Below are 26,672 nucleotides of genomic sequence, written 5' to 3'. Positions count from 1 at the left end.
ACCATCTGTCCTTAATATTTAACATATCTTTTTTTAACTCCAAATAACTTGAATTCATTAAAAATTTTCATACGAAGAAATATTGCAAAATTTGACCTCAACCTTATAGCATTGGCCCCTGAACTAAAATGATTAAAACGGCCTTAACGGCCATCTGACAAATCTATTCAAAGAAACACTTAAAGACAATTTTGCAAATTCTACCTATTTGTAAAAAAAGAGAGAATATGCTTTCTTTGCTATTTTGTTTTCTTTAATCTGGGCTATACTTCATTTTTTTCAATGATTTAATTTGTTGAAGTCCATGAGATTAGAACTTGCAGAACAACAATTCTGAAGCAACATTTCTGGAAAGTTCCCCATCACTTATCATTTATGAAAAATGTAAATGTTTTCTCCATCTCTTTAAATTAAAATTTCAACAGTTCCTCTTTTCCCTAATGATGTGGTGTGCCAAATTTGGAAGAGATCTGTTTTAGGGTTAAGGAAAAGTACTAGCTTTAAATAGTTTTTTTTTTCTTAATTGAAAAAAAAATATCATTGTCAGCAATGTAGCATCTTTAATATAACTACAAAACCAATACAAAATTCTTTATTTTGTGGGAATCGTTTACCATAGTTTCATGTGGACAGCAATGTATTTGTAAAAAATCAAATATCAAATATAAGCTTTAAAGCATGTTCGTTCCAGTGTGTACTGTTGGCCACTTTGGACATGACTGTAAACAGAACTGTCATTGTTCTGTCCCGGGTTGTAACAGAGAACATGGACGTTGTGACAGGCCAGGCTGTGAATCTGGATGGCAGGGACAGGCTTGTGATAAAGGTAACTCTCAGTCACATTTTTTTAGAAATCTTGTTTTGAAACGAATTTATATGAGCGAAGTGTTTTTTTCAAGTATTAGATAAAATCTATCGGAAGTTCTATGATATCTTTTTTTGTTAAATGATTTGTAATGATAGTGTATGTTTAGTGAAATCTACACTAAAACCATTTACTTCAATATTATGAAAATTGCAAGCATGATGTCGGCATTGATTTATATTTTTTAAAAACACAATGTAAGAGCGATTTGAGTAGTTTTAAACAAAAGTTGCATTACTCCACGAGCATGGGCCAGGGTTCGGCATACAAGACCTGCGGCCACAATCTGTAATGGCGAGTCAGTTTGAACATTCCACACACATTTTATCACTTAGCTTAGCTTATTTCTATTAGAGCTGTTGTGTTTCCGATTTATGTGCAAATTTTAATGATCTATTAGACTGAATTGTCCCCTTAACATGGCTTTAAATCCTTTATAACTTGATTACAATACACAAATGATACTTTGCGATACCTTTGTAACGACATTGTCGAATTGAAATAATGTATCAATCATGGAAATCACCATTGTTTCAAACACAAGCAGCATTTCGTTTCCGTTTTTTAATTTCATATAATCTAATCTAAAATATCTTTTTGAACCATTTGTACTTTATTTATGTATTTATAACCTATCACGCCTCTACAACAGAGTGTCGCAGCGGTTACTTTGGTAACGACTGTAGACAGACTTGCCATTGCGCCGTCGGTGGCTGTGACCGAGTAAGTGGACGATGTTCTAGTCTAGGCTGTCAACCTGGATGGCAGGGACTGGCTTGTGACAAAGGTAATACTACCTACCAACTTATGCCTAATGTGCACGGATTGAAAAGTCATTGATTTTTTTTACATTAAATAAGTGTATGCCGCGAACGAATGTGGATACCTGGTAGATTTGAAAATATATCAAAGGGGCTTTGAGGGGCTTAAAGCCTTTTAATTTTGATAAAATTATTGATAATGATAAATTAGTGCACGTATAGTTATATTTATAGCAAATTACCAACTGAACTTATTATGGAAATTACTAACACGATGTTGGCATTGGTTTATATTTAAATATAGCATGCGACGTTGGTAAATATGGTTCGGATTGTAAATACACGTGCAACTGTGCTACTATTGGTTGTGACGCAAAATCCGGCACGTGTGATAAACCTGGATGTAAGAAGGGATGGGAAGGTCCCAGCTGTACTACAGGTAAGTCAAATTGTATTACCTAACTTTTTTGTGTAGTAACACTCTTTGCTTTTGTAGTTACTACACAGACAATATTTCTTCACGTGCAATTGACATGAAATTCTGTCAAATTCACGTGCACTTAGCGTGATATTAACGTGAAGATCTTTCCATAAGAAATTCAAGTGAGGAACTATTTCATGTGTTTGGAACCACAAATACATGTATAATATAAAGACAACGAAACATGTTTATGCATTACTGTTATCCTTGTCTAGTCATCTAACAAACATGGATATTTGTATTAAAATAATTTGAAAGCTCAAACCATGTAGAAAATACCCAAAAATAATTATACTGAAAATGTCTGTCTTCTTCCGGAAAAGCTCGCACCGAATTGTATGATAATTACATTACATATACTATTGTTGGAAAAAACTTGCCACAACATAATTAAAATCATTTATAATTTGATTACAATAAGCTATGTTTATCTGATTCATTTAAACAGTGTGTAACATCACTACCTTCGGGGAGGACTGTAGTCACACATGTCACTGCTCAGTGCCCGGCTGTGACAGATTCTCTGGACAATGTAACGTAACAGGATGCGTCGCCGGCTGGGTCGGCACGGCATGTGAAGCAGGTATATGTATATTTACTGGACATCATAATTTGAATAAAATTGTTGATTCTTTTTAATCTTTAATGCTGTTAAATGAACACATTAAAAGACATTGCTGTCATTTAACCTTAATAGCTTGATTAAGTTTGTGAATATGTGTGGTTCAGATGCAAAATAAGTTAAGTAACAAATGTAAGCTGCAGTATATTAACATAATTATATCACCAATGAGTTTAAACAGCCAATATCAGAATAAACCAGACATACTTTGCAATCTTAACCTTAAAATGAATATATTCATGTTTTTATTTCCACCATGATAAGGATATAGTTTTATGCCATTACAACACTTTTCTCATTTTCTTCCTGTTACAGCGGCTGAACAACAAGACAATAACGACGGTAATTACTGTAACATTATTACATAATATTTAGTCAGTGGTGAATTGATAGTATAAACCCCGTTGATTTCAACCAAAGGCTACTCAACTTTATTTCTCGATAGATTGAGTATGTCACGCGCAATTTGGAGCCGCGCGGATGATCCAAATCAGAAACTTTTTTTGGTGTTTTCAGTACCGAACGTACGTTCGATGAACATGTACATGTATCAAAATAGGTTTGAACACATATACATGTACGTGTGTAAATACAAATGTAGAAAAGTTACATTGTTTATGTTACTACCGTACCTCTTTGAGCAATGCTTCCGTGCGTATGATAAATAAACAATGTTGTACAATGTACAGTTTTGCACATTCCGATGACGTCGCAATGTTTACATGTTGTGTGTCGGTGAGTCTGTGTTGTTCGCTACAACATGTAGATCTACATCCTATTTGTATTTTAACATCTTTGGTTGTATGCAAATGGATAAGATGTGTCAGTTTAACCAAAATGACCTACTACGACAATGCATTTTTGTTCACCTCGGGGGATAGACAAGTTTTTTGCCTCTCTGGCGTTTGATGTTGGCCATCTTGCTCCAGGAACTACACGTGCATTATGGGAAGAGGGAATCCCCACACTTAATGAAGCTCTAATTGCTCATTAACCATTAAACCTTCATTAAACCTTCATTTGTTAATGATCATTTAAATGACGTTTTGAACAACGCCGTTTTAATGATAGATTAACTAATTGTTCATTAGTGATTTAATGAATCATTAAGACTTAATGATGCTTTATTTAATGATTACTTTAATGAACGTTCGAGCAACCGGCCCCTGTACGTTATCTACTGTGAATCGTCGAAAGTAGGCCTTACATACACAATGTACGTTTGGGTGTTTCGAAATATCAATGAAACAAATTCCTACAATTGTAGCTTTACAATACTTGTAATAGATATCTCTAATATTTATTGAAGTGTTTAAAAAACGATATAAATATAATGCGAAGCGGTCCATTCCAAATATCGATGCCCTACTCAACTTTATCCTTAGATAGAACCACCAGAAAGAGACTTTAATCCTTAAATAGAAATGTACTGTATTGTCATTTTTCCCAGGCTTTGTGCATTGTACGGCACTTAAATTTCGCAAGGTCAATAAAATCATATACGGGATATATGTACAAATGTTTAATTTCGAATACGGGTAAATCGTATTACTATTGTTCTTTAGACCGTCAATATTTGAATAGTATTTGTCTACACAATCTTCAATGAACTTCATTGAAATTCGATACTGTGGCATCTCATTAGAGCAATTAAGCTACCAAATTTCGATACGTTGGAAATTCCAATCTAAGTAATCACAGATGCAGATGTAGCAAATCAACAAATTAAATTGCTATAGGTGTAATGTGATTTGCTTATTTAAATTATTTTATTTCTATGATATTAAGGTTCTTTACCGATTGGTGGCATTATTGGTGGGATGTCTGGGGCTATCGTGGCTGTAATCATGGTGATTATAATATCATGTGTCGTAATGAGGTAAGATAATCTGTAAAATGTGTCAAAATGAGGTAAGATAATCTGTAAAATGTGTCGTAATCAGGTAAGATAAACTGTAAAATGTGTCATTATCAGGTAAGATATGATGTAAATGTGTCAGTCATCAGGTAAGCTATACTGTAAATGTGTCATAATGAGGTAAGATACTCTGTAAAATGTGTCGTAATGAGGTAAGATAATTTGTAAAATGTGTCGTAATAAGGTAAGACAATTTGTAAAATGTGTTGTAATCAGGTAAGATATACTGTAACATATGTCGTAATGAGGTATTATATATTTAAAATATTTATAATGATGATGAGATTTATAATTTATAATTGATAATTACCTACTGCATTTTACACATTGTCACGTATAACAGTCTGACAAAACATTAAATTCGTTAAAGAGTTATGGTCTATCACTTTCGCTCTTTTTATCATAGTTAAAACTGTTTAAGTGTTTTACACATTTTTCCCCGTGTGTCCGATATCTAAACTTTCTGATTTTATCACTTTTTTATAAAGTTGCAGCATTGGAAGTATCATAAAAGGAAAAAAATCTTTTTAACGTGTACACGTAAAAAATAGGCTCGAAAGATGCCAAATCAGTGATTGAAGGCGCTTTATTCAAAACCAGGAATATATGATTCCTATATTTCGGATCTCTTATAAGCCAACATATGCTTTTGAGGAGCTAAATCATCAAGTTACATGTCCATGTTCAAATATTAAATGTTTAAGCGACAAATCGTTACAGTGAAATTAGCATGAAATATAACTTTAAGGGAATGCCTGTAATCTAGATTGAAATTTGTTGGTGTTTATTATAGTCATCAGGATGATATAAAAGTGTTTGGACACTAATAAATACCAAACGTATGACACAGTTGGAAACTAATTTGTCCGACCTTCTGGTGATTGTGGAGTGTTATATTGGTGAGACGATATGACGACACATTTTCGAAATGTGGTACTTATTGTAGGATGTTTTTTTGTGTGTCGAAGCCGACGTATTTGAAAAATTATGTGTATCACATGACATGATAGCAAATATTACGGATAATAAACATTACGATACGATGTTGTTTTAAGGAGGAAACGGCAGACTCTATATAAGGAATCAAACCAGAAGTCACAGAAACGAAAGTCAAGTTATAACCAGAATGGTGTGTATACTCCAGGATTAAATACATCTATGGACATATGATATATTGGTACCGGTATATACATGTGGAAAAATATTACATTTATTATATTGATATGTTTTTGCATTCATACATGTATGTCTTTGTTACATATTTGTGTTTATTGCTTCTTAACATTCCCGTCATGTTAGAATCTATGCTTTATGTAAGTATTAACTTTTTTAAAAAGTAAATTATCCTGTCAAAGTAAAATTGCTGACTGAATTTGCAATCCGCTTTTTGGTCCTATTTTTACTGCAAACTGTGCTGAATATCTTCTTATTATGCATAATGAAAAAATATTCAGCAAAATTTGCAGCAAAATTAGGGCCAGAATTCGGATCGCAAAATCACTTAGCAGCAACTTGACAGAATAATTTACTTTGAAAACATAATGTGTTAATATATATGGTAGTATCATAAATCAAAAGAAAGTGCATAACTACCATGAAAGTGTACATATCGTATAAGTCATTGAAAGGTCACAATGTACAATTGTTATTGATTGTGTATGTTGCTATTCATAGATCATAAACTATATTTGCTTTCGTGTAAATCTCAATGCTAATTTAGCGGTGGTAATTACTTTACATTATAAATATATCATATATATACCAATGTCATATAGATACCAATATCATATAGATACCAATATCATGTAGATACCAATATCAAATAGATACAAATATCATGTAGATACCAATATCATGTAGATACCAATATCATATAGATACCAATATCATGTAGATACCAATATCATATAGATACCAATATCATGTAGATACCAATATCAAATAGATACAAATATCATATAGATACCAATAGCATGTAGATACCAATATCATATAGATACCAATATCATGTAGATACCAATATCATATAGATACTAATATCATGTAGATACCAATATCATATAGATACCAATATCATGTAGATACCAATATCCTCACAGGGGAAAAGATGTATGTCAATATGGCGTCCGTAGAAGATGAATCTGCCATAACAGATGATTATCATCATAAAGAACAACCAACGAATATCGACAGTACAAATGGAGACGTGAAACGAGACAAACGACGAGACGTACCGCCAATGGACGTCGAGGAGGAGGAGATGATTTACGTCAACAATGTATCTCCTACTCCCATCAGTACCGACACAAAGATGAGCGTCACGGATCTACATAACGTTATCGCCAAGAAACATAAGGAAGATGCATTCGATACGGAATACCAGGTAACACAAGTACTTTTCATGAAACATTCCAGTAATGAAGGAAGGTCACTTTCGACCGTAAGCAAAGCGATTTGCGTGAATATACAGTGTATATACCTTTGGGTTAGTGTACTAATTTAAAACATTCATTTTCTCTAAGCTCATGGTATATTGCAGAGGTCAATGATAAATGGATGATATCATTTACATTCTTCAAATTACTGCAAAGGAAAACATCTTAATATAAAAACAACTTTCCTTTACCTCTGTTATGTTTCCCTAATATGAAATTGAAGTTATGAACATCCGTTTATTTCGTATTAGTGATTAATCTGGACCTAGAGCAATTTTGCGAGATATCGATAGATATACCCGACATTTCGATGAAGTTTTATATTTAGAGATATAGCTGTATAGAACATACTTATCACAAGTCATAAATGAAATAACTAACAGAGTTCAATGGACAGTCAACATTCTTGATAAAACATTTCACAACATGAAGAACCTGTTAATGTAATTACAGAATCTGGCGCACGGGTTGATTCATCCACACGAAACATCAAAAGCTCCAGAAAACATTGTCAGGAACAGATTCAAGACAACATTTGCATGTAAGTACGATGTTATTACCGAAACAGTAGCAAAACCCTTAGATAATCGAAATTCATTCTGTATTTTAGAATAATCAAAATACCAAATCAACCATAGTACATCAGCTCTTCATTTGAATTGACTGATCACCAACAGTATGCAGGCCATGCCGTGTGCTTGTGAACGCACATGTACTTATCCAAATGACTGTAGCATACACTAGGCAAAGTTAAAAGTCACGCGCGGTACCCGGGCGGTTTGAATGACAACCGTCTATAATCTGTTACGGTACAGGTCATATTGCCCGCCATGTGCCATCCCAAGGGTGATTTTGTCATTCTACAATGATATGAACTATTTCCTGATGCTATTTTTAAACAGAGCTATATGGCTTTTGTTTCAGATGATCACTCGAGAGTTATCCTGCGGAAAGAGAAGGACAATTACACAGACTACATAAATGCGAATTATATAGAGGTATAACTATGCATTAAATACAATTCAGGGGGAAAATACATATAAGGTCGACATCCATTTATAAACATGTAACAATATTAATTGAACGTATAATGCCCTCGCCAAAAAGGGGGTTATGCATGTTCGTCCGGTCCAGTCCCGTCACGACCCGCTATGAATATGTTTGGGAGATGAGCAGTTTAATATTTACTCTGACTAATTAATGATTTGTTTGATTACAGGATACACAAGGTGTGAAAGCATATATAGCAACCCAAGGTGAGGCCAATTTTGATACATCATTCACAGTCTGCATACAATCTTTATTTTAACTGTTGTTATAAGAACAATTTTATACTGAATAGTTTCAGCCCTATTATCATTGATGCTTCTATGTCAATTTTAATAAATCAGGTCCAAAAATAGCAACAGTGGAGGATTTCTGGCGGATGGTATGGCAAAACGAATGCGGGAAAATCATCATGCTTGCGAACTTAATAGAAGCTGGAAAGGTAGTTAATACGTGATGAATTTCTAGTGTTTAATTTAGGAAAAATATGCACCTCACTTTGTAATAGGCTAAGTTGTATTTTGTTCCTTTTGTCCCATTTGCAGGCAATGTTTGTTCATTAACGTGAATTTCGTTTTCATGGAATTTTCACATAAAATCGCCTTTTCCTGATTCATGTGGATTTCACAGTATGTGCTGTATTGTATAAATTGGTGTCATTTGTTTGTATTTTTTCGGAATCTTGAAATATTAAGTATATTTTTTGTAACTTTACCCTTGATGTTGTTTTTCCCTTTTATCTTCTATTAATACATATGCATTGGTTTAGCGTATAGTTTTTGTTTTGTTTTTGGCTATCAATTCCCTTGATTTTATCAGAGAAAGTGTGCTACCTATTGGTCGGGCAGTGACGGAGACTCGTTACAGCTTGGACTGTTCCAGGTTACCTTATTGGAGGAGGTCACGTACGCTTTCTACACCATTAGGAGACTCTCAGTGAAGAACAAACAGGTGAGCAACTAGATATAGAATTAGTAAATTATAACTGGAGCTTTTGTATAGTCCTTCATGATCACTATCTCATGATGAGAGTGAATATTTACTTTCCGAAGTTTAGAATATCCAACAAAAAGTAATTTTCATGTTTTGCTGCGTTCGAACAGTGATCTATCAAACAGTGTCAAAGCAGATACAATGTACCTTGGATGCAATATTAAAACAAATACACAATCATAACATATTTGAGAGTGTTTAACATTTCCTTATTGGCCATGGTCTAGGAGGTTCCCAGATGCAACCCCCTCTCCCCCTTAAAAAAAACAAACAAAAAAACTCCGAACCAATATTTTTTAGAACCCTTATGACCCACTGATTACAAAATCAAAATGTTAACATTGCATAAATTTGGACGAACTTCCCGTTATGACGTCAGCAAGATGGCCATCATCTCGAATTTCACCCAAACGTGAAATACCTCATTTGTCTACTTCGGTTGAAAAATGTCAATGTTATGACAATTTTCACTTTTTAGTGAAACTCGACATGGTGGCCATCTTGATGACGTCATAACCGGAAGTTCATTCCAAATTATGCAATGTTAACATTGGTATTTTTGTTGTTGTCATTATGGCTTCTAGCCCATGGCGTTTTAATGCATGACATGTTTTTTAACCTATTGGATTGCTCTTTGGCAATTAAACGTTTTATCAACACTTTGTTTCTTTGATATCATCCCGAAGACGAATCACCGACATGGTTAAGAACAATTATATTGTAAAAATGTATGCTTCTGATTTATAACGTATATAATTGTTATTTCCAGACTAACGCGAAGAGGCAAATTACGCAGTACCATTTTACAAAATGGCCTGATCACGGTATACCGGAACCTTTCGAACTCCTCCATTTTCACAGACGGGTACAGTCTGGTCTAACTGACTTAAATGGACCACTTATTGTACATTGCAGGTATCATACATCCCTGTGAATTCCTCTTTGTTTACCTTAGATATTTTATCCAGTCATATACGGGTACTTGTGAGCGTGGTAACATGACTATTTGTGTTTGCGTTCAGTACTTCAACTTCCTCCCTTATTCCTATTGCGCTTTATCTGACCTTCGAATAAAAAATGATAAGATGTGACTATGTTTGGGTATGTTGGTTTTTTGTGATAAAACGACATTTGAGTCTAATTTTTGCTTATTTTGCAATATCTTATATGCTTTAATGTATTTTTTTTAAATATTATCTCCATGTAAAATACAAATTCGTTATAGCGAGTTTGAACAACTCTGTAGTCGAGCACACGTTTAATATTTCGCATGAACAGTTTTGATAAATACCTTCAAACACTAAATCGGTCATTTGATCATTTGTTATAGCGCAGGCATAGGCAGAACCGGCACATACATTGGGCTAGATGCCCTGCTGAGAGAGGCAAGCTCCAACCATCTAATCGACGTGTTTGCGTACACTGAACGAATGAGGAAGGATAGAGTGAATATGATACAGACGCTGGTAATATCTAATATTGATCTATGTTGATATTGATAAGTAGGTAGTTTTTAATATACATACTGATATTTGCGCAAAGTTTTATGATTCATTTGCAAACTATCGCTAGTAAGTTATTTCCGCGTTACATCGTACTAAACATTAAAAACGAAAAGAAAAAACCTTTAGCGTATCAATATTTTGCGAATCAACATATTTTGTATTACTTCACCAATACAATTTTCGAGGTCATGTGAATGTCCAGCGAAAGCGCGAAAATGTTTTGCCCTGCAAAGAATAACTTTACATAAGGTATATTATTCAAAAATTAATTGATAAACAGGACGTGTTATATCACATTTATACGTTAAGTAAGCTGCTGATACAAAAAAAAAAAAAAAATGGAGCAAGGCAATTACATCGTAGTAATCATACATGTTAAGACAGTATATTACAAACATATAATAAGAACCTTGATGAACTCGAAGGTGGCACGTTTTGATCATTAATTTGTAATATATGAGTTTTACTGTACTTTGACTTTCAGGAACAGTACAAAACATTACACGATGTCCTGTCCGAAGGGCTAAGCATTGTAACATACGGTCTGACTGGAACCGAATTCAGCGAGAACGTCTCCAAAATTATCGAGGATGGAATAATCGAACGGCAGTTTAAAGTTAGTAATAAGTGGTGTATATATGCCATAGTTATCTTTTATGAATGAATGATAAATATCATGTCTAAAGGAGTTCAATTTGCTATATTGGCGATATACAGTTTGGCTTAGTTTATTTTAATGTCCGGCATAAAACCAACGAGCAGTCGTCAGTATCTGGCAACTGTCCCGTTTGGGTATGGGATTTAAAACTCAGACCTAGGGATGGATAGATAGTGGTAATATGTCAGACATTGTTGTTCCAAGCCGTAAAGCATATAAAATTAACGCAATTAGACATGTATGCAAAGGTGAGGTGCGCTTATACAATGGTCCCAGTTATGAAAAAATATTCCAATAACATTATCACTATATCGGATAATTAAACACATTATACCAATATTAAAGTAAGATACATTGATATATTTTGAAGGTTTTGGAGAAACACAGACCTAGCTACGCGGGTAAGGAAACTGAGTCTGCTATCAGCAAAGAAAACAAGAAGAAGAACAAGGATCTCTCAGTCTTAGCGGGTGAGTACGATGTATCGTCCCCCATAGATAAGTCGCTTAGTAATACGGCATTCACAATAACAAGGATCTCTCAGCCTTAAAGGGTGAGTGTGGTGTATCGTCCCCCATGTATAAGTCGCTTAGTAATGCGGCAATCACAATAACAAGGATCTCTCAGTCTTAGCGGGTGAGTGTGGTGTATCGTCGCCCATGTATAAGTCGCTTAGTAATACAGCAATCACATTAAAACAAGGATATCTCAGTCTTAGCGGGTGAGTGTGGTGTATCGTCCCCCATGTATAAGTCGCTTAGTAATACGGCAATCACAATAACAAGGATCTCTCAGTCTTAGCGGGTGAGTGTGGTGTATCGTCCCCCATGTAAAGTCGCTTAGTAATAGCATACATACTTACGGGTGAGTGTGTGTATCGTCCCCTGTATAAGTCGCTAGTAATACAGCAATCACATAAAACAAGGATCTCTCAGTCTTAAGGGTGAGTGTGGTGTATCGTCCCCCATGTACATGTATAAGTCGCTTAGTAATACGGCATTCACAATAACAAGGATCTCTCAGTCTTAGCGGGTGAGTGTGGTGTATCGTCGCCCATGTATAAGTCGCTTAGTAATACGGCAATCACAATAACAAGGATATCTCAGTCTTAGCGGGTGAGTGTGGTGTATCGTCCCCCATGTATAAGTCGCTTAGTAATACAGCAATCACATTAAAACAAGGATATCTCAGTCTTAGCGGGTGAGTGTGGTGTATCGTCCCCCATGTATAAGTCGCTTAGTAATACAGCAATCACATTAAAACAAGGATCTCTCAGTCTTAGCGGGTGAGTGTGGTGTATCGTCCCCCATGTATATAAATTGCACCTGAAAAAAGGTTAGATTTACGTTAAATGATTCAGAACCACACCTACAGTTCTGCACCAAAGTTATTAAGAAATCATTGTAAATATTCTTTGATATAACTTAATTTCAACTACATCTACAAATACAAACACCATCGGGATCGAGTCTAACTTGACTTTATGTTGTTAGTTACGTATAGTGTGGCTTTGATTAACTGCAACTTAAATTCATATCATGACTAATAAATGGGCAAAAAAGGGAAAATAGTAAGGTTTATAATTCTGCGGTAATCGTTCTGAACGTTCAAATGTCATATTCATGCATTTCGATTTTATCAAACAAGTATATATTTCTTCTTGCAGTGGAAAACTATCGCCTGTATCTTATATCAACATCATCGAACTATATCAACGCTATTAAAGTGCCGGTAACTATGTTTATATGGAATAATACTAAAGTTCTTAGCAAATCTATTATGTATATTTAGAATGTTATGCTTATTTATATATATATATATAATCATGCAAGTGTATTGCCATTATTCAGATTCTAATAGCTATCTTTATACGAAATATCCATACAATTGATCATACACATTTATGTTTTTGTATTGTATCCAAAAAAGAGAAACAGTTTAAGGGAAAAATCACACGATCGTTGGTGGTGTGTGTCGAAAGTGAATTGGCAATGGAGAGGAGTATTTTTACATAAAACATATCACCTGATATCAACTAAGAGTGTCTTGTTTTAATTCTTATATAGGATGTGAATATGTAGAGTCAAATATTTAATGCGATTGAAAACATATATGCGAGCACATTTCCTACGGTTTACTTGAGTGTATGTGCCTGCCAATGCAGACCAACACTATGTATCAATTATGGACCATTTCTAATGTCCGTGTGTTTGTATATCGCCGTCGTAGAATTAAATATTGACGTCATCTTGCCGAAGAACTTATTGTCATGGTATTGTGACATCACAATCGCCTTGGGAGTGACGTCACAATAGAAATATTGACTCGGTTGTAATTTGTAAAGTCATGATAGATATATTGACTTGGTATTTCTAAAACTGAAGTCAATGTGCTGAATATCGCCCTCAATATGTGACACTGTAATAGACAATAAGAATGATGGAAAATCGGAGCATATCTAATATTGAATGATTGATTTAGATTAGTTTAACTTATTTCGCAATTGCTGTATAATAAATGTGGTTTATACATTATTGTAATCTTATCTGAATCTTAGAGTTACAAAGACTCGTATGGATACATCCTGACCCAGCACCCTCTACAGAACACGGTGGTAGACTTCTGGACCATGGTATCCCAGCAACTAGTCCAGGTCGTGGTATCCATAGGAACACCACAGGTAGACAATGAGTTTAGATCAATGAGTGAGAATATAAAATTAGCACGGCAGATATATCCTTCCTTTAACTTGTTCACTAACAAACATCAGCTTGAAATGATCTAATTCAAACACTGAAAAGCTCAGCATGAAAATTAAGATATAAATGACCAAAAGTTGGTTCAAGTTTGAATTGCACCATTGGCACGAATCTTAACATCATGGATCTTATTTTAGGAGTGCGTGGTGTGGCCTGTAGGAGATGGAGACGTTCTATCATTTGGAGACTTCACACTAAAGTCTAACCTTAAACCGAGTGAAGCCATGGTGTCAGATGTATTGACGAAAAGGAACTTTCTACTTCAGGACAAGGTAATGCTGTATAGCGGCGTTATTTCAGGGGTGTTCTGTTTTCTCTTTATTCGTGGGTTTCCTGAAATTACTGTACCCTATCTAAAATGACACCGATTCCTAGCGATTATTTATTAAACACATTTAACTGTCTTTCTATAGAAATTATGGTCTATATACAAAATGTATATAAATGCCGGAGGTTTGCATTCAATCTTCATACTGCGCGAAATGATTCCATTTGAAATACTTTACCGCTTATATTTCCATTATTAAATCATTTTTTAGGGTCTTTGCATTAAAATTGTTTACGTTGGACCATGAAACCGTTTATCAACAACGATATATATACTCCACAAGATGGAGCAGCTATTTTGACGGTGATCAGTTGAAGTTACCACACAGGTATTTCATGCGGATTAAAGTAAAACAAATAATTTTAACAAACTTTTTTGTGTAAACTCCATATTTCACGAAGTCGGATATACCGATATAACGCATTTCACGAAGGTTTAAAAAAATTGCCTTCCAAACGTCTATATAATATCATGTAATCCCGGATTTATAATAATATCATGTGATCCCGTATTTACGCGCGTACCCAGAAACGATTACGTGACGATACGTTAAACTCTTCAATTTATTCGTATTAACGAAGTCACGATGTACGACATATCGCTAAATATGTACGAAATATTCTGTGGAACTAAAGTGATATGTATCTGTTTGTATGGATAATTTTAAGCGCAGAAGCTTTTATTGGTTTGAAACTACATTGTATCCCTCTTTATTTATTTATATGGTTGCATCATATAGGGACCACGCGTACGGTAGCCATGTGGTTAAAATGTCTCAACATATTACCACAAGCCCTCTACCTCTGGGTCGCCAGTTAGAATCCCATGTGGGGCAGGGGCAGGTTCTGACCACTGGTTGGTGGTTTTTCTGTGGGTACTCCGGCTTTCTTCCACCAGCAAACCTGACACGTCCTGTTTATAGAACCCAAACCCAAAACCTGCACCATAGTTGTTCTAAATTAATACTACGACGTTCTATAGTTTAGTTTTGTTTTGTAGTTTCACAATGAGGAGAAAAACGTTTTTTGTTAAACATACCGCATGACGCAGAGAAATTCCTAAAGATTACATGCTTATGTAGACAGAATCCTCTTGTTAGGTTTCACCAAAGTCCGGTGTCTACGAAATGTTTCAATCGTCCGAATTCCTTCTTGACAACCCGAGTTTATAACTGTGTTTACTTGAATATCTAGAGTACATCCTCTTCATATGGTTTACAGAGAAATACCACAGAGACAGTAGTGACCATTATTGAAACGCCTTCCTGGCGTGATAAGGGACCAGTACCACCAATAAAGCCAATATTACACTTGATTCAAGAAGTTCTCGACTTGAGGGGCAAGGAGCCATCACCTATCGTTATAACCTGTTCGTAAGTAAAGGGGAAGACGAATGTAGAAATATTGTTGACACACAATCGCTTCAATAATTGCATAATAAAAAAGAGGAAAATGTTTACATAAAATACATTAAACTAAGTTCGTGTAACGCAAAGACTATATTAATTCGAAGAACACGTTCCTTCTAAACTCTATTTATTAATGTTTCATGTTCTTTATTATTTTGATATTTAGACAACTAAATTTAAAGATGCTCCACCGCCGACAGAGCATAAATGATATTCATCATTTAAACAATAATTGTTGTTTAATCGTGTATATATAGGTCTAGTTAACACAAAAAATAATATAAAATAATTAATTTTGCCTTTGGTGAATGCGTAATCAGTGCTTCATTCAATATAGGATATAGTGCTATGGATTTTTTTCGGGATGCAATTAATTATTTTTCATCTTTTGAACTTGAAGTAAAATTAGAAACTCAAACTTTTCAAAGGTGGTAATGGTGTAAAGTAAGTAACTTTTGTAACTGAAGAAAAATACTAAATCGTCTGCTTCTGTTTTTGATAGTGAATAAATACCATTTGTCAGCGGTGGAGCATCTTTAACAAATGTCAAGCCTATCTCGAGTTAATGAGATTTGACAGTGTATATAGATATTAACAAATGAGACATCAAGGAGTCAAAATAATTTAAAAATGCATTTCATTCTGCTCAAAAGTATTTGGACCATGCGTAATAATACCTATAGAATGCATGTGTCCTCAGACCAATAGAAATATACATACACGCAAACTATTTTCCAGTGATGGCGCTACGGAGTGTGGATTATTGTGTGTCCTGTGTAACGTCATGGAACGTATGCAGGTCGACGGGGACATAGATATAATCTCCACAGCCAGACAACTTCAGATTCGGAGACCGCAGTGTCTTTCTTCCAAGGTGATCATTTGTTTCTGATATCAGCTTATATCGACCCTATTTAATTTGAATTTTAACACTATTTCTCATATAAATGGGTAATTTATTTTGTAGGCATCCGTTACAGTTGCCACTCACATCGAAAATCAAAACACATTTAGTTGTCATATCAAGTTAGAGTGATAAGGAAGATGTTAGAAGATCATTTTTTCTGATCTGGCAATATTAAACTTTCAATGTAAAAGTATTTTGAGATAGTAACACGAGTAAACCTACAGGAATTGAAATTTCTAACATCAGTGATAAACGTTATGTTTGTTTCTTACACAAGGCCCAGTACGAGTTTTGCTACCGGGCACTGAAAGAACACACGGAGTCGGGGAATGTGTATGTCAACTTCTAACGCATCCGTCATTTAACTCCAAAGTGCGCTGTTACTGGTTCATGTGACTCGACACAACAATACATGAGAAAGTTCACAGAGCGACTTAGTAACAGTATGAATGATTGTGAACCAGTGTACAAGTTTGTGAACCTGTGGACATGTTATATAATGAGGCTGACAGGAGTGAGGTCACAGTCTAACTATGGCCATTTATATTCTCAATCATATGATTCTTATACTAATATTAAAAGTACATATAAATGTATAAGCTACAGCTTCTCTGCAACTACCTCTCTCTCTCTCTCTCTCTCTCTCTCTCTCTCTCTCTCTCTCTCTCTCTCTCTCTCTCTCTCTCTCTCTCTCTCTCTCTCTACCACTTTCTCTCTCACTTTCTTTCTCTCTCAACAGAATACAAACGGGTGTTTATATAAGTTGCCCAATCTGTTTTTAATTTATCTACAATAAATATGTTTTTCACTAGTTTGTGAATTAGCTGCTATGGAACACTATGCTAGTATGACTATTGGCAGAATGGTGTTCCCTTTCGTGATGTTATATTCTTGTTGGTATATGATATGATTGTGTGACTATTATTATATATACAGATCCTTCATAGTCCGATTGCCAGTACTGTACACGTACTTATTTTAGCGCCGCCAAATGTTAGCGCTATTGTAAAAATATAAAAAAAAATAGGATTTTTCAGCGCTACCGCTAAAGTAAGCACGTTTACAGTAGTCCGTAAAACTCTGGATTCTGGACAAGATGGTCAGTTCACAGATTTTATTATATGTAGTTAATTAAGTAAACGGAATGTCCGGATTATCGAGGGTCCTCTGTACATATACAGTGTACATATCTTATTTTTCTATAACTAAAATATGTGTTTTTATTTTTACAGTGCATGGTTATGATATTTTATACATAGAAATATATATATCATATTTAGTATGTTATATAATTGATTCATTTTTATCTTTTGCTTTTGCTAGATTGACTTAAAATGTTTAATTCATGAGAGTCAGGGGATACTGTATGTTTTACATTAAGCAATTTAGCTTTATCCAAAGAATTGAAAATAATTGAGTACATCTCGCTTTAACCTAGAACAATTATACGTACTAGACTTACTATGCCTTTCAACGACACCATTTTCTGTCTTCTGTCTGTCATGTTTGAGCAACAATATTCGATTAGCTTTAAACCTAATGGCTGAACCAAACAAATAGAAAGCATAATAATAATCTCAGACATAAATGTGTAAATTGTGTTGAATGTGTAAATTACATGTTGTATCGAATCTGCAGCTTGATTTTAGAGGTAAATTAAAAATCATGACTGAATTTCTTAATTTCGTCGGGAAATAGAATTTGTGACATCATATCATTGCATGGTGTTTCAATTACAAATACAATGGAGTGTTTTGACTATTGCTTAATTACATTGAAGTGAAAATGTGATTCAACACGCAGTGAAATGTTTTTAAGTTAGATATATGAAAATATTGGCGTTTTATCATGACGAGAATACGTTGATAAGTAAAATAATGTATCGGATCTAAGTAATATAATAAGTTATATAGGAATTTGAAGAATGGTTTTAACTCTCCATAAATTCCATTACTGGCCATGATGATAGGTCGTGGATCAATAAACGGCCTCGCGTCTGCACTAAGACGCTATTATAAACATTGACCATGAACTCCATGCTTACATTGTACATTCCCTGTGATGACTGGCCGCATGACCATACGAACAAACGAAACACACATTATTGACGAATTAAAACTGTAAAGTAATTGTTTTCATAAGAATGAAAGCTTAAAATAACTATTTTCACAACAATTTGGTTCTAAATACGAATTTTGATATTTGGTATATTGAGACTTGACGTTGTACAGATGTTTGATACGGACGTTGTAAGGACGTCTGATACGGACGTGGTACTGATGTCTGATACGGACGTGGTACTGATGTCTGATACGGACGTGGTACTGATGTCTGATACGGACGTTGTAAGGACGTCTGATACGGACGTGGTACTGATGTCTGATACGGACGTTGTATGGACGTCTGATACAGACGTGGTACTGATGTCTGATACGGACGTTGTAGGGACGTCTGATACGGACGTGGTACTGATGTCTGATACGGACGTGGTACTGATGTCTGATACGGACGTTGTAGGGACGTCTGATACGGACGTGGTACTGATGTCTGATACGGACGTGGTACTGACGTCTGATACGGACGTGGTATTGCTGTCCGAGATACAACGTCGTTTTATTTGATACCAATTCACAACGTCACAACCAAAATACCACGTGGCAGCAATATTGTCTTGACGTTGTGCCAACAGGAAAGTGATCACATGACAAGATCATGTGGAACATGTGTTAAGATGTTATGAACAATAATGATATTTTATGAACAGTAATGATATTTCATGAATAATAATGATATTTCATGAACAATAATGATATTTTATGAACAATGTTTCTTTTCATTTTTTTTTTTGGGGGGGGGGGAACTTATAAAGTATGACAATGTGACAAAGTCATGAACATTCAAATTTATAGACTTTTTCTTTCGATATTTTCTATATATGTTTTAGATATGGTGTTTATTTATGCCAAAATATTATCGAATGGCTTCTATGAAAAAAATCTTTGATATTACTTTATTTTTCTGAATATATATCTTTATATTTCATTAATAGAATAAAACATACAAATATTTCCTTATTTCTGTTGTCCTTATTTAAAGTGTCCATTTGTTTTCTTCACTTAACGATGCTCCACCGTTGACAAATGGTATTTTTTCAATGTCAAAAGCAGGAGCAGACAATTTGGTATTTTTCTTCGGTTACAAAAGTTACTTACTTTACATCATTACGACCATTGAAAAGTTTGAGCTTCTAATTTTACATTAAGATAAAAATATTAAAAATAATTATTTGCATCCCGAAAAATATCCGTTGCATTATGCCCTATTTGGAATGAAGTACTGATTGCGCATGCACCAAAAGCAAATTAAATTATTTTATGTCATTGTTTGTGTTAATTAGACATATATATATACACGATCAAACACCAATTATTGTTCAAATACTGAATATCATTTATGTTTGTCGGCGGTGGAGCATCTTTAACGATACACATGGTTTATTCCTGTGTATATCAAATCTAAAGAAGACCTTTACAGAAAATTGTACGTGTTTACTCATTAGTTTTACAACCGGAAAATCATGTGATAGACTCTATAGCAGTTGGTTAATGGCCATTTTTAACTTTTGCGACTCCGATTGAAATTCAAATAAAAACTACATTTGATAATGCGCTGCAAATTGCTATTATAACAGTAACAGGTAGATCGATTTTAGAAATTTAGAGGGCAACTACCTTTCCGAAATGGCTTTTAAGTTTTGAAATTGGAATGCAAACTAAAATTCACAGTTTTGTAAAGTCGGAAAAGATATAAGCTTACCGTTGATACTACACTTATCATCGAATTTTATACAATTTAAATGAAATTAATTTAATGTTATTTTTCATAACGCGGGTCGTTTCATGTTTCACACCGTCATCTTAATTACTAAGCGTTAGTTAACTATCACTGGGCCAGACGGCAAAACAGCGAAATGACTTTTCACTCTTAACGTATATAACACAGGGAATCTTGTGTTTGTTAGGTGTTTTAACCTCATCTTAAAGAAATTTTGTTGTGTAATTATTGTTTGTAATTAATAAGCTTTTAATTATTGCTTCGGAAAGGTAGTAGGCCTTTAAAAACAACGCCGAAGCATTGTAAAATAATTCATAATCCGTAGACTGATGTCACTAAAAAATATTGTTGTCCGAAGATTACTGGCAAAATATGAAATCTCGAAGTTTACAGATTTAAAAGCATCAGGACTAATATTATAGTATATAAGAAGACAAATGGTTTGAAAACAACTAAATAATCTAATTTTGTGTAAAAAAAGTCTTTGATGCAGAAAGCAACAAGATACTGTAATTTGATTTGGTATTGAAACAACGAATTAATTTTTTTAAGTGTAGATGCTGCAATACAACGAATTGCAATATTGTGGGATATTAGTTATACGTCCAGTCGGGTATGAAGGGAGATAACTCGCATTTACAGTAGTCACTACCAAATTAGGACTCGAGACATCTGCTAGAAAATATACACAAATTGCGGATAACTCATGCTGTTAGGCCTACAAATAACGTCGTCATTTGTCTTCAATGGTGTTAATCATGCGTTTATGTGCTGTCTCTACTAAATGCCCAGCAGTGGTAGCCCTGTACAGTGCTGCGTGTTGATCGACTAAGATGACCACGGATGACCATAGGTGACCACTGACCAACGCCACAAGGCTTGCTTTAGATAGTAGTACATCCTTATTATCATCAGTAGAAAGTGACACTGTTCAAGGAAAACACCTCAAACGACTACTGTAAGTATTTAACGATTTATAATACTGTACGTCTGGGATTTGGGACTTGAGCAAGACTACCAACTATCTAGTCTTGCTCAAGTCCCAGTATTTGTTAACCAATAGTAAAACGAATTTATTCAACAATTATCTAAACAATGGATTTCGTCTTAAACATGAGATAGTTCTGATTTGAAGTCATGTGTGCTATAATTTGTTTATGCTTTATGTATATTTGAGATGAAATCATTTCTGATTTAGTCATTTTATAATCATTATTCTGTAAAATGTGAAATGTCTGTCTTGGTCTTACAGGATGCACTCATTTTACTGCACTGTAGACTAATAGAATCTTCTATGGGGTGAGGCAGGGAAATCTCAATTCGAGGGGCAAGATTCTTAAGATGTCAAACACGAGGCTTTGCCGAGTGTTTGACAGCTTAATAATCTGATCCCGAGGGTTGAGATCTCCTGTCTAACCCCAAAGAGGGTGACTGATATTTTTTCTCTTACCTCGTGCACCACTTTGTGTCTCTAATAAACATGTCACTTAGGCAAGCGAGGATGACGTGACTTCAATCAGTCGCCGTCTTCGCCGTCTTTGTGACGTAATTTCATTGTTGTCGTGACGTAATAATACTTTTACCGCGACGTCATGATACTGTTGTCATGACGTCGTTCCATTGTTGAGCACGTGCGAAGATCTCGTATAGCTTTTCTTTCCCTAGGGCGAGATAGAAAAAATCTCACACCGGTAAAACTGTGGATATCCCTGTCTTGGGTAAGAGAAATAGTTATCATCCTGTTTGAAAGCTCGTACTGCCAAAAATAATTTTCAACTAAAATTTCAGTACAACTGTAATTTTTGAAATGTTGGTAACTTCTGGTGATGAAAACATATGTCATAGCTCTTTTTCTTTCGTGAGCATGGAAATTGCGCCACTTATTTAAACATCAAAATATCTTCCTATTGCATTTATGATCTATAGCCTATAGATGCCAGAGCTTTCCAGACAATCTTTATAATGTGCGCGAGCGCATTATGATATGATCGTCTGCAAAGCTCTGTTATCTATATAGACCTTAGATGCCATAATCAGATAGTTTAATACTTATATTTACATTATCAAGGTATTTTAGGGTATCTTCATTAAACTTGTGTAAGCTAGACTAGGAAAACTGTTTATCAACAACGATTTAATCCAGGTGATCAGTTGACGTCACACTTCATTGTCAACATTAGTGACGTGATAATGGTCACGTTTTAGATGTCAGTTATTCCGTCATATACTCCACTTTGCCTTGGTTAGTTTATATAGTAGAAGTGACAATGTAAATATAACTTTAAATATGACTCATGGGCAATTTCTTCAGATTTACTTTATTCTCACACCGCAGTTTCAGATGACTGAAGACTCGACCCATGATCTGCCCTCTCCAGTCCCTCCGCCACCTCCCCTCGGCCAGCTACCTCAACTTACTCTGTGTGAAGATGATAGGTCCTTGACCTGTGGCAGCAGGGGGTTCGGCCTTACAGACATAGAGCAAGCAAGTAAGTACTTATCTCCTCGTCAGACATCTTGTTCGTGCGAAATCCACAAGACCCTGCTCCATCGCGTGTGACACACAAAGAGCAGGATGCTGTGGTACTACTATGGCATGAGAGTCCAATCAGGTCAGACGATTTCTCATAGGGCGTGATTTTCCTCACTAGAGGAAATGTTTCTTGTCTCATTTTGCTAAACCTCTAATAATGTTGGATTAGTTGTGGGTTTCTGGCTCACCAGGCTGGTTTATAGCTAATGTTGTGACGGAAAGGTGATTTTCCTTTCTACAAACTCTTTTACTATCAAGCAGAAACCTCTTCAGATTCAAGGGTCAAAGACGAATGTTAAAAATCTTAATTTGAGGTTATAAAATGATACAATTATCCTATATCAATTATATATAACTTTAAAGATGCATTATCATTAAAATTCACCGATACCACCTCTGTGCTGATATATCTAAATTATTAACAGGTAAATGTCTTCTACTCTTATCACTTCAACTTCCATTTATTCCAGTGAAGATGCGTCAAAAAGAGATGCAGTTCAAAATCGTGGGTGCTATAGAGCAGCAGGATGTTGGTCTACTGATGAAACTAATCCACGGGGGAGTTAACGTGGACGCCGTGATCCTGTACTCGAAAACACCACTTACATACGCGCTGGAGCTAGGCCACAGCGACATAGCTTGTCGGCTCATCCGGGCTGGGTGTGACGTTGAAAAAGCAATAGAATCAAGCATGGGATTAAAAGCAATTCATTTCGCTGTGCTTAGAAACTGTAAAAATGCACTGGACGAATTGATAGCCCATGGTGTCGATGTGAATGGCACAGATTCCGGGAAAACTACGGCGTTACATTACGCTTGTTTCTTCGGGCTTGATGCACTAGTCAGTATTTTACTATGTAACAATGCAGACATTTCCCCTAGAGACAGTTGTGGGAGGACGCCGTTACACCGAGCAGTAGAACGTGATCATAAAAACATCGCGGAGAATTTGATAAAACATGGGGCATCTGTGAATTGCCAGGATGTTTATGGTTGGCCGCCATTATTTCATCCAATCATTTTTAATTCTGAGAAGATGGTTGAGTTTTTGATTGAAAACAACTGTGATTTGAGTATCAGTGATCGCCATGGAAACACTGCGTTACACTTGGCATGTGACAGATGCTCTCCAAACAGTACACAAATTATCTTGTCCACCTCTTTAGAACACCAAAAACGAAAAAAGAAAATTCCTACCGAAGAGTTAACAAATCTTTTGATTAGTAGAAACTCGAAGCCATCACGAGCAATGATAAAGATACTCGTCAACGCAGGGGCGGGTATCAACATCAGAAACAGGGCCCACGAGACTCCGATGTACGTATCCGCTTTCTCGCGAGACTTTGTTCTGACGGAGTACCTCTACCTCGCTGGGGGTATTGTTGATAGACAATGGCTACAGCTGTACGATGACGTGCTGCTCCTCAGACGTGGGTCAGACGTGTACGCTTCACGACGTCACCAGTTAGAGCCGTTACTGGGAGAACAGTACAGTCTATCTAATCAGTGTAGAATTTGTATCCGGCTGGTCCTTAGTCGAACAGGAGACATACAGAAAGCCGCCACTGAGCTACCAATCCCACCAAAACTAAAGGAGTATGTTAACGCATGTGAAATGATGTTAGAAACGGCAATCAAAACAGAATCCGGGACACAATCCATTTAACATCCAGTGCAAAAATATGTCATTATTTTAGAGAAAATGAGTTTTGCTCACTAAATCGTGTCATTATATACAGTACCTACCTGCATTATTAATTATATACTTAAGTTTAAACAGGTTCATTCTATAAAAAAATCTACTTACAGGTAGCTTTCACTTGCTATCCAGAAGGCTTCTTCAGCCCTAATGACAGGGGATAGGCTTAGTGATGTTGTCACATGACAGAGGTTTAATTCTAAGTCATGTGACTGAACAAAGCTGGTATAGGCTGTGACCAGGGTGTGGCGTCCTCTGTCCTGATTGAGATTAGGCTTGGAGGCGGCGATGTAAATCGCCTCCTTGACACGACGTTGGAACCAGTGTGAATCTTGATCCAACACTCAAATGTTGTTTGTTGTGAAATTGTGGGAGTGGTCTCTCATATGGGTCCCAACCGGAGACGAATCTATGTGATGATCAGCCATCCAAGTACGGGTGGTCTTTCCGCCTTTTTCACATATGTTGGTGAACACTCAGTACATATATTTTGTATATAACACCTGACTTGTTCATAGCGGTGGTAAAGTCTTCGGGTGCTACCAATTGTATTATTGGGCTGTGTGAACTGTAACTCCCTCTTTTCGGATTTTATGGTTGATGGCCTCCTAAATACCTCTAATGTATGGTAGGGTGTCTCTTGGCTGATTGGCACTGGTGTGCCCGTGTAGTGGTATTCATGGTCCTGCTACTGGGGAAGTCCCAAGCCCACTTACTACAGCCTGAAACACTAAGAACTTTCTACATGTTATCATCTTCCTGCGTTTTGGCCTGATAAGTGGAGCACATGAAGTTGGCTCTATGTGTCAGAGTGGGTCACCCAGTTTGTGTTCTAGCGGTTGATGGCTGTCAAATTGGAGATATTGGTCGGTGTATGTGGGTTTACGGTACGGACTGAACACAAGTGATCCATCGTCACGAAGCCGAATGTACGTGTCTAGTACGTGTCATCCTCTCGATGGTGAACTTTATGGCTGGATGACAGTTGTGAAGATATTCAGTGAAATCATCTACCACATTGCAATGTATGATGGCCAAGGTATCATCCACGCATCTCCCCCAATACCATGGGCTTCCTGGAAGGTCCTTAGAGCCGATTCCTCGAAGTGTTTCATGAAGAGGTCGGCTACGATCGGACTGACTAGGGAGCCCATAGCCGCACCTTCGGTTTGTTGGTAAAAGATACCATCAACAACGAAGTAGGTGGTACTAGGCAAACTTCAATGAGGTCTGTGATCTGTTAGGGAGGTATAGTATCGTTCGTTGGGCAAATGCCTAATCTATCTCGAATCTGTCGGATGACACGCACGCTCTCCTGTACTGGTACACTGGTGAACAGGGCAGTCACATCGTATGACACTAAACACTCATTTGGGCTCAGCTTATACTGTGATAGTGTTTCCACCAATTCAGTACTGTTCTTGATGTGGTGAGCTAAACAGCCTACATATTGTACCAGTGGAGATAGAATTTTGGTCAGGAACCTAGCTGTGTTTTAAGGGATAGGGTATCTAGCTATAGACGCTTCAATCGGTCTGGGAGGAACAGCTTCCTTATGTACTTTAGAAAGACCTTAGAACTTAGGAACGTCCGTGAATGTAAGATATAGTCAGAAGTCATTGGTCCTTAAGAGACCTAAGAAGCTGTACTAGTTTGGTGGTATATCTAGCGGTAGGATCCTTCTTAAAAGGCTTGTAACTGTTCTCATCACTAAGGAGTATGGAATAATTCCTTGATGTTCACAGTGTAACTTGAAGTGCAGATGATTCCTGGGCCTAAATCTTTTCTTGCCTTCTAATTGCCTGAAACTTTTGATGTTACCCAGATCATTCTCGCGTATGAGATGTCAGGGTAGTTTTAAAAAATATCCACTTACTAATAGATTTCACCTGCTATCCAACAGACTTCTTCAGCCCTAA

The 26,672-nt window shown here is 35.9% G+C and overlaps 2 protein-coding genes across 3 annotated transcripts; both read left to right on the top strand.

Moving 5' to 3' along the window:
• The first annotated feature begins 678 nt into the window (after positions 1-678).
• LOC138308733 (receptor-type tyrosine-protein phosphatase alpha-like) lies at positions 679-19,761 on the top strand. Its single transcript, XM_069249759.1, has 23 exons — positions 679-826; positions 1,518-1,652; positions 1,931-2,065; positions 2,556-2,690; positions 3,045-3,071; positions 4,518-4,608; positions 5,703-5,776; positions 6,747-7,030; positions 7,536-7,623; positions 8,007-8,080; positions 8,302-8,338; positions 8,474-8,571; positions 8,949-9,080; positions 9,892-10,037; positions 10,453-10,588; positions 11,112-11,243; positions 11,656-11,755; positions 12,952-13,016; positions 13,843-13,965; positions 14,182-14,316; positions 15,593-15,744; positions 16,519-16,654; positions 16,965-19,761. The coding sequence occupies exons 1-23, from the start codon at positions 679-681 to the stop codon at positions 17,034-17,036; spliced, it is 2,655 nt and encodes an 884-aa protein (XP_069105860.1). The 3' UTR covers positions 17,037-19,761.
• Positions 19,762-21,145: 1,384 nt separating this feature from the next.
• On the top strand, positions 21,146-25,560 carry LOC138308434 (serine/threonine-protein phosphatase 6 regulatory ankyrin repeat subunit B-like). Of its 2 annotated transcripts, XM_069249416.1 has the most exons (4): positions 21,146-21,479; positions 22,187-22,239; positions 22,863-23,010; positions 23,525-25,560. In XM_069249416.1, exons 3-4 carry the CDS (start codon positions 22,863-22,865, stop codon positions 24,718-24,720), a joined length of 1,344 nt encoding a protein of 447 aa, XP_069105517.1. In that variant the 5' UTR covers positions 21,146-21,479; positions 22,187-22,239; the 3' UTR covers positions 24,721-25,560. The 2 variants fall into 2 exon arrangements, with proteins under 2 accessions (XP_069105517.1, XP_069105516.1); XM_069249415.1 differs by lacking the exon at positions 22,187-22,239.
• Positions 25,561-26,672: the final 1,112 nt, after the last annotated feature.

This window comes from Argopecten irradians, chromosome 15, assembly GCF_041381155.1.
Source record: "Argopecten irradians isolate NY chromosome 15, Ai_NY, whole genome shotgun sequence".
NCBI classification, from domain to species: Eukaryota; Metazoa; Mollusca; class Bivalvia; order Pectinida; family Pectinidae; genus Argopecten; species Argopecten irradians.
This window is presented reverse-complemented; position numbering and strand designations above follow the sequence as displayed.

Coding starts and splice junctions, on each gene's coding strand:
- LOC138308733 (XM_069249759.1), top strand. CDS start 679: ATGTTCGTTCCAGTGTGTACTGTTGGCCACTTTGGACATGACTGTAAA. Junction 5,777..6,746: donor GTCAAGTTATAACCAGAATG/GTGTGTATACTC, acceptor ATATCCTCACAG/GGGAAAAGATGTATGTCAAT. Junction 10,589..11,111: donor TGAATATGATACAGACGCTG/GTAATATCTAAT, acceptor TTTGACTTTCAG/GAACAGTACAAAACATTACA.
- LOC138308434 (XM_069249415.1), top strand. CDS start 22,863: ATGACTGAAGACTCGACCCATGATCTGCCCTCTCCAGTCCCTCCGCCA. Junction 23,011..23,524: donor TACAGACATAGAGCAAGCAA/GTAAGTACTTAT, acceptor CATTTATTCCAG/TGAAGATGCGTCAAAAAGAG.